General features: G+C 29.4%; 1 protein-coding gene across 1 annotated transcript in view; it reads left to right on the top strand.

Moving 5' to 3' along the window:
• Nucleotides 1-4,349: 4,349 nt before the first annotated feature.
• Nucleotides 4,350-16,066, top strand: part of LOC148276745 (macrophage mannose receptor 1-like) — a 31,576-nt gene continuing 19,859 nt past the window's right edge. Inside the window, exons 1-5 of the mRNA XM_088233826.1 lie at nt 4,350-4,451; nt 7,581-7,853; nt 12,096-12,293; nt 14,103-14,357; nt 15,589-15,785. Coding sequence (XP_088089952.1) covers nt 4,400-4,451; nt 7,581-7,853; nt 12,096-12,293; nt 14,103-14,357; nt 15,589-15,785 — 975 coding nt within the window. The 5' untranslated portion in view covers nt 4,350-4,399. The remainder of the gene's footprint in view (nt 4,452-7,580; nt 7,854-12,095; nt 12,294-14,102; nt 14,358-15,588; nt 15,786-16,066) is intronic.

The following is a 16,066-nucleotide window of genomic DNA, read 5'->3' as shown; positions in this document are numbered from 1 at the left end:
ACAATGATTTTTGAAAAATATTTGTTTTTTTCAAACCTTTATGAGGAAAGCTATCAACCACCTTATCAATCGGTGTAAAATTGTTAAGAACAAATCCAAATTCAAAAATATGTAAAATTTTTAACAAAGTAATAAAAACAAAAATATAAATATACATGTAAGTACTCATATACACACATACATATATGATTATATGTATGAATGAATAATATGTAAATAAATGTAAGAATGATTTTTTTAAATCATCAATAATGAAGTTATTTGTTCATAAAAAAATAAGTTAAACATAAACAATATGTATTCTATATGTATTGGAATATGAATAACTTTTTCACATGTTTATTTATGTGTGCATACAAACAATGAACATTGCACATGCATCTTTTTTCTTCGTCCGTCCGGGCAGATAAAAATTACAGTTCTGTATGTGAAATAAAACCAGAACCCTGGACGAGTGTTTTCGCCTCGGAGACTACTCGCAGGTGAAAAATCTGAATCAGGAAATCGAATGGAGATAAATCTGTCTCGAAATGTAGTGGTTGGTGCGTTCACCTAAAATATTTAAGGTCTTGGGTTTGATTACTGGCCATAATCTACGTAAAATAATAGTTTCAATAGTAAATCTACCTGCATTGGTTATTATGGGATAAATGCATAATTTAGTCAATGCACGATTATACGATTTATCTTTTGGTGACTTATATGAAGGACGTCGGAATTAGAAAATTTAAAAATAATTATGAAAATAATCTTATCTGATGTTACAAAATTTATAAAATTACTAAAATGGACATAGGCTATTGTAATACAAGTAAATACCGTTTTTGCTACCATTTATGCTTGCAGTATACACACGTATGTTCATAAGGATGAATGAAAATATCCGACTAAGACCATTCATATTATCTCTCAAACTCATAGTGAACGTAGTAGAGTTAAATTTAATTGAAATAATATATGAAATTGGCAATTTTAAAAGATCAACTCATTTATTGACAAAAATATTGCTTTTTTGGCATGGGTATAACTGATAGGAAGACCCACAGTCTTTAAAACGGTTTCGGGTATGTGGAGAAATGTACTCCCGCTCCGGGGAGTTACGCTCTCGGGATTTTTTCCGCGGCACATCATTACTTGCATCTCCAGTACCTTATACACCATTGGGTGCGAATAAGGGTTTGATGATGATGAACAAAATGTCATTATATTATTTTAGATGTTTGTAAAACTAACATTGTGGATCATCGTAATATATAATTTTTATTTGAGAATAAAAAATACTGTTTTGTGATCCACTGTATTTGTTTACACAACCGAATATATGTATTATGTATGTTTACTTGTTAAAAAACCCTACATAGGGAAAAGTTTTGTAGCCGAAACTAGTCAGATGTGTGAACAAATAAAGTGGTTTACCAATAAAGTATTTTTAATTCTTTTTTTTGTTGTATAATTTGATTGTTTTAGTAATTTTGTTGATAAATAATTTTCTGCTTACTTAAGTTGAAGGTGTAAACAAAGACTCTTACACTCGCATACGTTAATGTTTATTGTATGCAATTATTACTTTATTATGTCAATATAATGATTCAAGTTATATATACATTCAAATCAACAATGCACTGCCCCATGCACCATTGGGTTCTGATAAGGGTTTGGTGATAATGTATTCAAATATAAATTTTACCGAAGTATATATAAATTTACTTTAATATTAATAAATATCTGTTTTTATAAACGATAAATCGATATTATTATCGAAGCTAATTGAAACGAATAATGGCGGTACATTACTATTCCACTAAAACATTCGTAAAAACTCTTCGTAAAGTTCTAATGAATATTATTTAACCTGTTGATACGAGTAGTTGATATAATCGAATATTAATTATTCGATTTAAAAAAAAAAAAATTGGTATTGATTTAAAAACAATATTTTCCGAATAATTAATAAATTACATTAAAACTTAAAACTGCACTAATAAGTGTATGTAATTTATTTTATACCATTTCTAATTTATATTATAAAATAGTGGGTTATTGGTTATTTTGTTTAAATATGTATTTCATTAGTGTAAACATGTAATTGATGAAAAATAGGTTGTGCGTTTTTTTTATTTTAATGTTTCTGTGTATTATTTTTTATTGTTTGTAAACAAAATAAATAAATAAATGCCAGGCGGGATGCGATTTCTATGAAGACGATAGACATAGTTTAATAATACGCTAATTAGCAGCGTGGATTATTTAAATTTCTGTGCGTTTCACTTAACGGTTCCTAATTTATCATTTCATTCATGAATAAAAAATAGCAGATTTAAGATGCATACGAATATCTATACGTAAAACATATAAACAAAGTTAAAATAATAATACGTTTTGAATAAAAATACTTATTTAGTCATGTTTCTTACAATAAAATGAACATTAGGAAAATTTCATTAAATGTATATAATACGTTCGGTATTTTTTTACTTGTCTAAATTTTTCTATAGCTAACAATATATTTGAATACTTAAAAATAAAACAGTTTTTTTTTGGTAATGAAATAGTAAAAAAAATCAATGCCACCTAAGCCAAATAAAAAAATATTCTATCTTAGCTCTTTTGCCGAAATTGTAGGTTTTTGCTTGATCAATTTAAAATTTGAAATTCAATTTAAAAAATACATTTTAGGTTTTTAATACAGAAACTTAATTTTAGTTAAGTTCAATTTATTTATAATTTTTAATAATAAGCTTATATTTTAATAATAATTAGATGTAAGTTAATATTAGGACATTCATATATTATGTTTGTACTTTTTTAAGACTAATTTTATTTTTTTAAATGGTTAAAACCTATAACTTTATCAAACAAGACAAATCACGAATATAAAAATAAAGTTTTGAAGTGAGAGAGGCAATGTAGCATAATGTATTTATATATCACACATACGAAATAGTTTTTAAAAAATGTCTCAAAAGTATCGAATATTTCAATATTTATATATATTTTTTGTTGTATTTATTTTTTTTATTTATAAAACATAAATTAGATATTATACTCCCAGGAGTAATTAAAAAATCTCATTTGGTACCGTACTTATAAAAAAAACATTTTTGTGACAAAACATAATATCATTCATAGTGAATACATCCGAAATAGTAAAAAAACAAAAAGAAAATATCCAACGAAACAAAACAAACATACTGGTCCAAGAAGAAGTTAAAAATTGGAAAATTGTTTTCAGGCGTTGCCTAGTTTGTAAAATAATTGAGTCAAATGAATCTCTTCAAAACAATAAACAGTGTGTAAAGTGGTCATCTGAACCAGCCAAGGACAGGTCGTAAGCCCTGTAAATGCCTAGACTTACATATTCACTTATTTAAGGTATTCTCTATCCCTGTTGCAATTTGTTAAAACATAGTACTTTACACCATCTATGTATATAATTACATTAAAAACTATCACTATCAAAACGATTAGGGTAATATTTTTTTAATTGCGACACTTTTGGATTTGCTATTCGACTTTTCGTGTGTAAGCTTGTTAGGCAGTTTATTTAATTCAGAATGGTCAATACTTTCCAGAGAACTTTTGTCAAACTTTGTTGAGTGAAACTTAGATACACGAAGATTCCCTGATTTACACGTTATTATTATTATTATTTTCGAAATATTATTTTATTATTAAATAATTTTATAGAAATACACTATTTCTTTCTCAACAGTCCTTTTAGTAAAACCCTGTGTGAAGAATTTTTTTTTATTGTTTTAAAAACACAGTAATAACAACAAAAAAAATACCTACTTAAAAAACACTTTTTTCTAAAAAGAAACGACCAAAAAATAATTTTCACAACAATAATAATATTACGAGTACAATACATAAGTTTTTTTGTATTTTTTTTAGTTAGTGTATTCAATAATGCGTTATAAGAATAGGCATATTTCTATTATATATTTTTAATTAATATTTTTTATTTCACTCTTCATACTTCGTAAGTATTTTGTAGATATTGAGTAAAAACACAACACATTCCATTAATAAAAAGTCGATTACGGTAATAATTTAATTCGGTTATTCGAACCATTAATATTGATTGTAATATATATTAAAATCGGTTACGATTAAGCACACCCCAAAAAAATTTGTCAGATTTGTCGGATTTTTACATGTATGAAGAGGTCACACATTTTGTATGCCTTTGCATGATAAACGCGGTAAAATTACCGGGTCGTATGGATTTGCGTGGCATGTGTGAAAACGGCCTATGTATATGTATTTCCATAAACCGGTTTGAATGAATATACCCATATAAAATGGTGTTTTGCATCAGTTTGAGAAGTTGTCTTTACTTATCAGTTAGTTGCCACTAGAACATCGTACAAGAAATACGTAAAATATTTATTTCATTATGTTGGTCATACTCGGTTTGTTTATTGTTGGAATTGTCTTTACTTCTGCAGGTACGTATTCAAAACACATATTTCATTTTAAGAGATATTAACATTTTTTCCTTAAAAGGTCATTTTGCAAACATCACCCTAAAATATAGTATATTGCGTTGTTTTCGCGTGAATATATATTATTTGCATACTGTTTTAATTAATTGATGTCAATGTCTATGACAAGGACACCTTTGTTATCGAGAAATTTTGTTAAGATGTAAATAAAAATATAAAAACGTATTTTTATTTCAAATTTACACTAAATCATTTCTTTCGTTATATACTTGCCACCTGTGTATTACAGAATGATCATCCTACTTTTATGTAACAGTTAATTGAAATGTGCAGTCAAGCAGTGCCCTATGCACTATCAGGTACTGATGTGAAACTACGTTTTGCAGATATTATAACAATAATTATAGATAACATAATAGGTATTGCCTAACAAGCGTAAACCCCTTTAATAAGTCAATCAATAACCATTATTTGTCATTTGATAAACTGCATCTGTAATTCTATTATATTTTTTACAAGTATTTTTTTGAATGTTAAAATTAGAAAAATTAAATAGTAAATTTATTTTGATTCGTATAGTTTAAATCAATATTTTATATTATTTTTCAAACTTAGTTAAGTTTAAATATTTTTATTAGTTTATTAATTTAATTAACGGCAATAAAAATGAGCGATGCAATTCACAAACTTGAAATAACCGGAGACCGGTCTCCTTGGTTTTGCGACATCTTTATAATTGGTATCATTATCATCTACCAATTGATCTTTATAATATTCAAAATTAGCAAGGACAAAGAATTCAAATTTATATAAAGATTTAACAACAATATTTTTGAGAAGGAAGTATGGAAATATGGACATTTATAGAATCGATGACCTTCGCGGCGGGATAAAGTGATCACACTACACACTGTGTAATATTCGCATATGATATTTATATTTTAATAACCTGTTTATTAAATCTGACAAAAACCGGTCACTAGTTATTCTGATATTGTAGATTCCAAACATCGTTTCGTTATACGTTTTTATGATTTACGAAAATATTACAGTTATGTGGGCAATTTTCAACGAGTTGTAAACAACTTACTAATATAAAATGGAAACTAAGTTGTAGTAGACTATGGTTCTAACCTCGGACCTCAGATCCTTGAGCCTGCGACACTAGCCAGCGGACTTTTTTAAAATGGGAGTTGTTTATTTGTTGCTTCGCTTTTTATGTACAAGGCTTATATTTACCGAAATAGGTATGTTCTTTTAAACTGCTCAGCTATTGTGTTAGAGTCTGGCGAGATAGTCAGCTATGGCCTTGTTAAGGAACTTCTACGCGTTTGCTTATTGAAAATCACAGAAAACTCATTCAGGACAAGCCGGACTATTGGCAGACATCAAAAGGCCTTCCGTTCCACTCGGACAGTGTTCGGAATTTTGTGTCCTTTTTATATTTATTTCAAAAACTACATTCAAATTTTTTACAATAAATTATATATATATGATATTTACCAGTCTCTAACATTACTGGGTAGATTATTCTACAATCGAGCAGCTACTAGCTAATCGGTCTCATGGAGTTAGGGATACATTATTACAACTATTCAGTTGACTAGGCTTTTGGTCTCATGGAGTAGGGATACGTCATTACCGCTGTTAAATTGACAGGGTTTTTAGTCTCATGGAATTAGGGACACGTTATTATTTTTTATAAAATATATGAATTTATGAACGACTAACTGAAATTCATGTTAAATACTTAGGACTAACAATAGACAGACAATTGACCTGGACAATTCATATCAACAATTAAATTAACAAAGTGGCGAAATTATCGAGTCTTTTTTTAAAAATCAAAAACTTTGTTCCAAAAATGGAAAAAATTCTTATGTACGAAGCCTATGTAAAAACTCAAATATGTTATATGCAATTCTTATGGGGAACAGGAAACCAAAATGACATAAACAGACTACAAAGACAGCAAAATAAAATATTAAAGTTAGTACATGAACTACCCCTGATAGATATCAGCTCTTCAATAACTTTTTTTAACAAACTAAACAATTAAATATAACTGAACTCTTTAAACTAGAATCCTAAAAAATTTATTCATAAATTAGCCACCGATGTAATTGTAGATGAAGAATTAAAACTTGAAAAAAACTGTATTAAACATGAACACAATACGAGAATATCAGAAAAACATCACACACAACCTTCTAAAACGAGAAAAGGACAATCGAGACTAATAAACCATGGACCGAAATTATACAATAAACTACCAGACAAAACTAAACAAAAGACCCAGACAACCTTTACAAAAGATGTTAAAAATATTATTATTAACAGTTGAATGTGAATTTCAAAAGTTAAAATATTTTGTTAAATGTAGGGTCAAAGCGCCAATGAATGACAGTTTAAGGTTCAGCTTGTAGTGAAATCCACATTAAAGGTAAATATTTAATTACTTAAGCGTACAAAATAAAAGAAAACAATAAAAAACACATGAATTTTTTTCTAAATACTAATACTTTTTTATTGAAATACGAGTATTACAATTATAATTAATATTACTCTAAAAAAATAGCAGAATCACCAGTGAATGACTGCAACTAACCCCAGTAAAAATAATACTCAGATTTAGTTACATCATAACATTATAAAACACCCTAACACATTAGAATATGGATATATTCAAAGAATTGCATAAGAAATAGCATCAAATAAAACACTTACCACACCTTTCCTTATACAAACACCACCAATCTCAGAACAATAACGGGAAGACGTACTATTACCTTTTGACAACTCACAGTTCAAAACTGATTTGTTTCTTAGAAAAAATTGTGTCCGCCTACCGCTTTTGTCATAGTTTCTAGTGCTAAAAGTTTTTTGACTAGACACATGTAGCAATTTTTACTATATTGTGTTTTATTAACCAATGGTCATTTACTGGTGCTTTGACCCTATGTAACCCGTAAGGGTTAAAAAAAGAAATTAAAAAAAATATTTTACGAATATATTTCTGTAACGCAAGTCCATCCATAATATCGACGAATTCGTATTTTATGTTCCGTTTATTTTTCCGCGTCAGTAATATTTGTTTATTATTTGTTTTTAACTAAATATACATTAAAACAGAACAAGATGGAATACACTTCGAGCCAGACCCAGTAACGTTCAGGAGCGACTACACCTACGTAATGGAAACCAATACATACTACAAAGAACACAAGGTTCCTAGGACATGGTCGGATGCCGTGCAGATCTGCAAAGTAGAGTCAGCCGAATTAGCTTTGCCATCGTCTTCAAAGGATGTGGACATCCTCTTGAACTTTACAAGTCCCGGCTTCGAGTATTATTGGCTTGGTCTTAACGACATACGTTCCGAGGGATATTTCATCACCAATAATGGTAAGTATATTATTAATATTCGAAGCATCAACTTTGTGGTCAAATATTTTACTAAATGTTTTTAAATATTTGCATATAATATCTTACCGACTTTTATTTGTCTACCAGATTCGAGACGTACACGTATGTTTGTCAGGCCACCAATTAAACCAACATACAAAACCGACTTTACACCTTCACCATAATTGTTGCACAAACAAATAAAACTAACACGACGTGCATTTTAATAAGTGCATTTACTGATTAGAACCAACATGCACTGTTTCAACTATTTCTCAAACAATATAAAATATTTTCATAATCTAATCAGTGCATGTGATTATTAAAATGCATGTCGTGTTGATTTTATATTTTTGTGCAACAACTATGATAATGGTGTATAGTGGAGTTTGCATGTTGGTTAGATTGGTGCCCTGACGAAGAGACATGTACGTCTCGAAACCGGTAGACATAGAAAAGTCGGTATGTGGTTAAATACAAATATTTAATAATATTTAGTAATGGCAAGTATGTTTACAATATTTGAGTTTGTCCAAATGTTTGTAGACATAATACTGGATTTCACTCACAGTCATTAAGATTAACAAATTACAACAGGGACAGAGAACACCTTAAATAAAGGAATATGGAAGTCTAGGTATTTACAGGGCTTATGACCTGTCATTGGCTGGTTTAAGTGGCCATTTCACACACTAAAATCAACAAATGGAAGAATTGAAGAAATATGGATGTTCAAACATAGGCAAAATGGTGAATGTTACACAGCGTGTGAAGTGGCCACTTAAACCAGCCAATAGATATTTATTTATTTATTTATTATATATACGGCCTAAGCCAATTGCAACAGTTACATGAAGAAATATAAATGCAAGAAACTGAACAAAAAGAACATAAAACTTTTTAGCAAAGACAAACAAGGGCAAAACAATAATTGACTTGGTTTGACATTCAGAGAATTTTGGACACCAAGATACGAAGTATTACACAGTACATAGCTTTTTACATTATTGATTTTGAAAGCCATGCATGCTAAGTACCTATTTAGCCTACATCTAGAGTGATTTGAAGACCCCTTAGTGAATCGCCAATTATAAGCGTATCACCAGCATGCTCTATACCGCAGAGTTTTTGAATTGACAATCTTAGGATGAAGTCCATAAGAATTTAAAAAAAGAATGGTGCAAGGCCGAGGTCAAACCAATCTGTGACAACATCGTTAATTTTTATTCGGAATTCGCTACTTGGGTAAAGGGCTTTGATAGTTCCACTAGTTTTTTAGATCCCATATGCTTCTAGTATTTTTCTAGGTGAATGACTTTTGAGTGTAGGTTCATGCGGACTATTAAACGCTTTTTCATACTTTTCGAAGCACATAGCCAAGGAACTTTTGAGTTCTTTGTTCTCCTGTAAAATACAGCGTATGTTGTGGATATGGTCCGCGCATGACCTGCCTGACAGTGGCGAGCCGTGATTTATTTTATCGGTAATCTACAAAAAATGATACATTCATTTGTACCTTCATATAAATACATAATATGCAAGTAATATCATATATATGTAAATGACTATTTTTTTCTGTGGTTCTGTGAAAATTAACTCAAACAACAATTAGTATTAAGCACGCGATAAACATAGCTTTATTCTATGTACACTATTTTAATACAATAATTGTACAAAATTCGTTAAGAAATACCACAATGACATTCAGTAGTAACTGTCAACACTAAGCGATGGCCGATTCTTTTTAAAATTAATAATGCCAAAAACGGCCACTGCAAACGCCACATGTCATAATTGATACACAATATTTTGTCAACGGTATCCTATTAAAGAAAAATACTAGTTTCCAAATAGAGAACCTTCAAATAAAATTTGTAATTTGTAAGCTTGTTTTAGTACTAAAATAGCTTAGTAGGGTTACAGATGTAAAATAATATGGTGTACTTTTTTGTATGGAGAATAAGCTGAGGTAATCGGCTAGTTTCATCGTTCACCGAGAACGGGCTGGGCGCTGGGCGCACTTCATAGATATTTTTTTGTAGGAAGATATAAACGGCAAAATAACAATCAATATATTTATTTTCTCATAATCACATTTACCATAAAACATTATTATCGAAATTCAATTATAATGGTAAGCTGTGCATAATCACTTATTTTAACGATTTGCCCCTGCTGCTTAATAGGAAACCCACCTGGTTCTATTTTAATACTCGCATAATGGCTCCCTGGAAACTCACCAGATATTAATCCTAGTGCTTAAGGCTAAATTTTTAAAATGAACTTTAGAATGACGTATTTCATATTGAATAACACAGAAAAATATAAAAACTACAACTGTATCTGTATATCTGTCTGTGTGAATTTAAGAAATATAATTATAATGACAAGTACTTGTGTAGCTAAACAACATGTAAAAAATCATTTAGTGGCACACACAAAAAAAAATCGGAAACACTTAAACCTATAACTTCAGCATACAAGTAAAAGAAATAGAAGACGAACAATAACAAGTTTTGGATTAACAGAGCCTCTGTGTCATAACGTATTCTTTTATTTTCAGGTAAGCAGACCAAAAGACAGTACATTTCCTAGTTAATAATTACAGTTTGGAAAACAAATGCTTAAAAAGTATAGATTTATAAGGATAAATTTTAAAAATCAATTTTTTTTCATGTTTGTTTGCTAACATGCGCAGCCGTGGAAAAGGCGAGTACTTGGCGTAGTTTGAACTGTGCGAATGAACAGAGAGGGCAATGTTTTGCCTCGTTCACATTAATTCGGATAATACTGTACAGCCTCATGCAACGACATAAGTCCTTCTTAGTAACATTGGTCACATTACATAAGGTCACATGAGGTTAATATAGATTTTGAAAGTAATTTTAAATGTACTACCTTCGGCTGGTATTCAATGTGTAAGGTTAACGGTATTATGTTTAAATTATTAATTAAATTATTAATTAAATTATTAAATATCGTGATGTACGTTGACCTAGAAAACAATATCAAAGAAAAGAAATAAAAATAAAATTAAAGAAATATAGCAAAGAAATAAAATAAAATTTACTTTAGAAATAGAAAAAGATAAAAAATTAAACTTTCTTGACTTGTCTCTAACAATAAAAAAATTAAAAAATGATTTCGATATATACCGTAAACCAACATATACAGACACAATTATTCATAATTTTTCAAATCATCCAATTTCCCATAAACATTCCGCATTCCATTCCATGATACATAGGTTAATTAATGTTCATTTCATTTCAATTTTTTTTTGCACCACAACAGGTCAGGAGGCCCAATTACAGTGGTGAATTACATTCCACTAGATGATACTAATTTAAAAAAAGAACTCAATACAATAAAACAGATTGCTAATAATAATGGATATAATGAGAACTTAATTGATGAAATATTAAATCAAAAACAAAAACGCAAACTTATAAATAAATATTTATATTCTACTCCCACAGTAAATAGAGCAAACCCACCTAAACAATGGAGGTGGATTCTTTTTATATATGACATTTTTTCAAAACAATTATCTAATTCCCTACCATCAAACATTAAACCGGCTTTCTACACAACTAATAATAAAGAAACATTGTTAAAAAATTACTAGGACAAAGTCCATTAATATAATAAATCTGGGATATACCAATTAAATTGTCATGATTGCGATTCAATATACATTGGAAAAACTAAAATAAACTTTAATATTAGAGTGAAAGAACACTTAAGATGCTTAAATAATAATAATTTTTCTGAATTCGCAAATCATCTGATGGAAAATAATCATAACTTCAATAAAGACACTGGATTAAAAGTACTTCATGTTGAAAATAAAATATTAAAATTAGACAACTTAGAAATTAATAAAGCGATTCATAATAAGAAAACAATAATTAATGACCAAATAAACAATGTTTTTTTTAGTCCTCTCCTGTCTAACTTTGAAAATAATGATATCAAATTACCACCCGTGTAAGGAAAAAACGACTTGATTTATTGGGTCCATGTGTAGTATTTTGTGAAAATGATAAAAATAAAAAAGGAATCGATTCATTACTTACGTAAACCTTGACGAAGAAGCTTGTTTGCTTTGAAACCGGTCGGTGGAAAATAAAAATTAGTGGTTAAAAACAAAGTTGTTTTATTTATTTTAATAGAAAAATAAATTATTCATTGAAAAGGCGAACTGTGTATGTATCATAATTGACTATTTTATAATTTCAGGAACTTACGTCGAAGAGATTTCATTTACCAATTGGAATACAGATGAGCCGAACGACAATAGCGGAGAAGAAGATTGTGTTATGATGTACAAAAATGGATTATGGAATGATAATATTTGCACCAGTAAATTCAGATTCATTTGTACCCGAGAGGCGAACAATATCAGGTACAATATTATTTGTGCCACTCCAGATAGAGGTAACTACCGGATGAATTCATTCAATCATTTTTTTTACCCAAAAAAATATTTTTATTGACGAAGCATAAAAATAATTTCCTAATCATATGTAAATAAATTAATATTAGTAACTTACTACCATAAAATTAAAATTATAAAATTACTATTTTTATTATTATTTGTTATTTTTTAATTTATTGTATTTTTTTCTGATACACAGATTGACAGTATACAGAATAAAAAAACATTGTAAAACGATAAGCAAAAGAAATACTCTTACAAAAGTACTGTACGTAAAAATACTGTATTTTGTAAATATGATAAAAAAACAGTTTTACGACTCTAAAAATAAAAGTAAACTCAAAATTTCATCGGCGAAAAACTAGTTATTTCAAAGAAAGTAAATATCAAAAGTGTTTTTTATAAACTGTGCAAAAATGCAAGAAGATCTCGACAGTCTTTTTCAATATTGTAATCAAAATTTACTGGAATTAAATATTAGTAAATGTCATTCATTTTGTATTTCGCGCAAACAAACGACAATCAGCTTTCCTTACTCTTTTAATAATACCCCGATCTCTATAACAGATAGTCAAATTCGTGACTTAGGTGCTGTTATTGATACGAAACTAATGTTTAATATTCATATTGAATCAGTCCTAAAAAAAACATATAAAATGGTCGGACTTATTATGCGAGTATCAAAACCTTTTAAAAATGCAGAAACATATGAAAAACTCTACAAAACATTTGTTCGTCCCCAGCTAGAATACTGTACTCCTATTTGGTCGCCTTACTATAATGTAAGTATTAATAGACTAGAAAGGGTCCAAAAATTTTTTTTTAAGCAGGTCGACTACCGGTTAAATATTAACTTTTCTAATCATGCCCAAAGTATCCAGTACCATGGAATAAACTCTCTTAAAAATCGAAGAATAATGTTGGACCAGTTATTTTTATTTAAATTAATAAATAATAAAATTGATTCTCCAAACCTACTTGAAAGACCTTTATTCCATGTGTCATCTAGACCGACAAGACAAAATTACTAGTATTTAAACTCACACTAAAATTATTAGTAAAGGACTACTTATGCTCTAAAGATAGAAAATCTCCATCTTAGAACAGGCTGTGCCATGTTAGATGGAGACTATCATAAACTGAGAACACTCCGTTTTCATTTTACATTAATTGGTTTTATAAAGATTCCCTGTTATTAAGTATGTATATTATTTTTTTGCAATAAATTTATAAAATAAAAAAATAAAAAAATAGGTGTGCACATTTATGTCATATTTTCAGTGGCACAAATAGTACAAGATGATCTCAGTAATAAAAGTAGACTCATTTATATTATTCATTGAGTGGTACAAATAGTATTAGTTAGTTCTATAAGTAGACTCATTTCTGTCCCATATTTAATGGTTCAAGTAGTATATCTGGAATATTTTTGTTATTTGTACAAATAACTTGAATCTAACACAAATAAAATTATCTGTAAATTTTAACCTATTTCGCAAAATATGCGGTCTGTAGCTAAATAATTGGGTTCATAATATCGTTTTTTTGCTCTCCTAAAAAGTTGGACTTTTGCAGTTATACTGTTATGTCCGCCCATCAAAGATATTGTGTATTAATTTATATGAACTTAAAGTACGAAAATATTAACAGTATGCACTTTTTGGGTTTTTGCATAAAGCAATATCTTGGATCCAACCAATATGATTTCCAGTTAATCGACAATGTTATGATTAATAAAGATTTTTATGATTATTATAAAATAAGGAAAGAATGTACTTTTCATTGATGATTTATTTTCTGGATTCCAGATTACTTCTTTGAGCCCATTGCAAACCGCTGCTACAAATTGCATACAAATCCAAAAACATGGCACGAAGCGTACAGCGTATGCACCCACGAAACTGCTTCATTAGCCATCATCAACAGCCAGGCAGAAGCGCAAGTGTTTGTCTCCAATATGTTGCGCTATCCTGAACACACCTTGCGGGAGAAATTTAACAAGAAAGTCGTTTTATTAGGCTTCAGCGATCTTACGAGCCCAGGAGAATTTCTGACAACGGATGGTAATTTAAAATAATTAAAATTGGGTTTCCGAAGACTTTTGCATTTTTTTCCACAGTTGGCCAGTAGACCGAATAACGTTAGTGAATAATTACAGCACATGAACGAATAAAATTCAAATGTCTTAGCCTTTACAGCACCGAGGTCGCTAATCATTTCTGTTTTCTTGTCTTTTTTTTTAAAGCGCTGAAAGTTAATGGGATTTTTTTTTGAAAAAAAACATCAGTTGACAAACATAACATAAAAATTGGATTGGTAGAATTAATAAAGTATTTTAAAACGTTTCCTAGTACTAAAGTGAAATTATTTGGTATTATTTCACCCAGCATTTTTTTTTTTTTTAAATCTAAGATGTAAGAATGAAGAGATGAAAAGATGGAAGAATTGTAGAAGTATTTTCGAACATGAGTAGCATCGCGAATATTACACCGCGTGTAAAGTGACCACTTAAACCAGTCAGACGGACAGGCCGCTATTGCTGTTAATGCCTAGACTTAAATATCTTCTTCTCAAAAAAGTAACCTATTTCTGTTGAAATATATGTTACGTAAAACGGTTGTATCGCAAAAAGATATGTAAAAAAGATTAAAGTTAAGTAATGGACGAATTGGGTCTGAGAAAATAAAACATTTTATTTTAATGAAATCGCCATTTTTTGGTGTAACTGGCTCTTAGTCTTGCATTTCTCCCAGTATAATTCTAGTTTGTGATTTTTTAAATGCTTATTTCGTTGAGAAATTTATGAATTAAAACTAACAATAATAAAATAAATAAAACAACTTTGTTTTTAAACACTAATTTTTATTTTTCACCTACCGGTTTCAAAGCAAACAAGCTTCTTCGTCAAGGTTCGTCAAACTTTATATTATAAAACTAACACTGTTTATCAACAATATTTTGAGTTTGTCCAAATTTTTGTAGACAAGGACTGGATTCAACTCCCTGGGGAGCTGTTTATATTGACCTATTACAACAGAGATGAAAAATATTTAAGAGAAGGTAATATAGAAATATGGGCAGAATGGTGAATGTTACACAGTGTGTAAAGTGGCCACTTAAACCAGCCATTGACAGGTCATAACCCCTGTAGATGCCTAGACCTCTATATTACCTTCTCTTAAATGTTTTTCATCTCTGTTGTAATATGTTAATAACACTGTTTAGTTACAATAAGGAAGGGTATTATGTTTTTTTTAATGCATTGAATATGAAACGAATTATTTCGTTTTTCAGGAAAAACCCTAGAAGAAGCTGGCTATGCAGAGTGGGCAGATGACGAGCCGAGTAATGACGACGAAGAAGGACATTGTGGCAGTATGCTGAGAGATGGAAGGCTTAACGATGTATCGTGCGATGATAGGGCGATGTTTATATGTGAAAAGTTTTTACGTGGCCCACCGCAGTTAATTCCACGCTTCGGAGAGGATAAAGCATAAGAAATTATTTAATAAAATCTTTAAGTTATCCTAACTATCGCGGAACACCTTTATTTATTTTGACAATGACGCTTGTATTAATTTTGAATTTTGCACAGAAATTGACATTTGACACAGAAGTTGACATTTATGCAACTGTCACATACAGTTTTAAGAAACATTTTCTAAAAGTATCACATGTCAATTACAGGACTCCACTATGTATATATCTATTTATTTTTTGACAAATATTTATTTGTCAAGATTCAATTTAACGCACGATTCACTCTATTTTC

The sequence above is a fragment of the Micrasema longulum genome, unplaced genomic scaffold, assembly GCF_059751315.1.
Source record: "Micrasema longulum isolate JH-2025_06_02 unplaced genomic scaffold, ASM5975131v1 h1tg001152l, whole genome shotgun sequence".
NCBI lineage: Eukaryota > Metazoa > Arthropoda > Insecta > Trichoptera > Brachycentridae > Micrasema > Micrasema longulum.
Note: the sequence above shows the minus strand (reverse complement) of the source record. Positions and strands in the feature narration are given on the sequence as shown.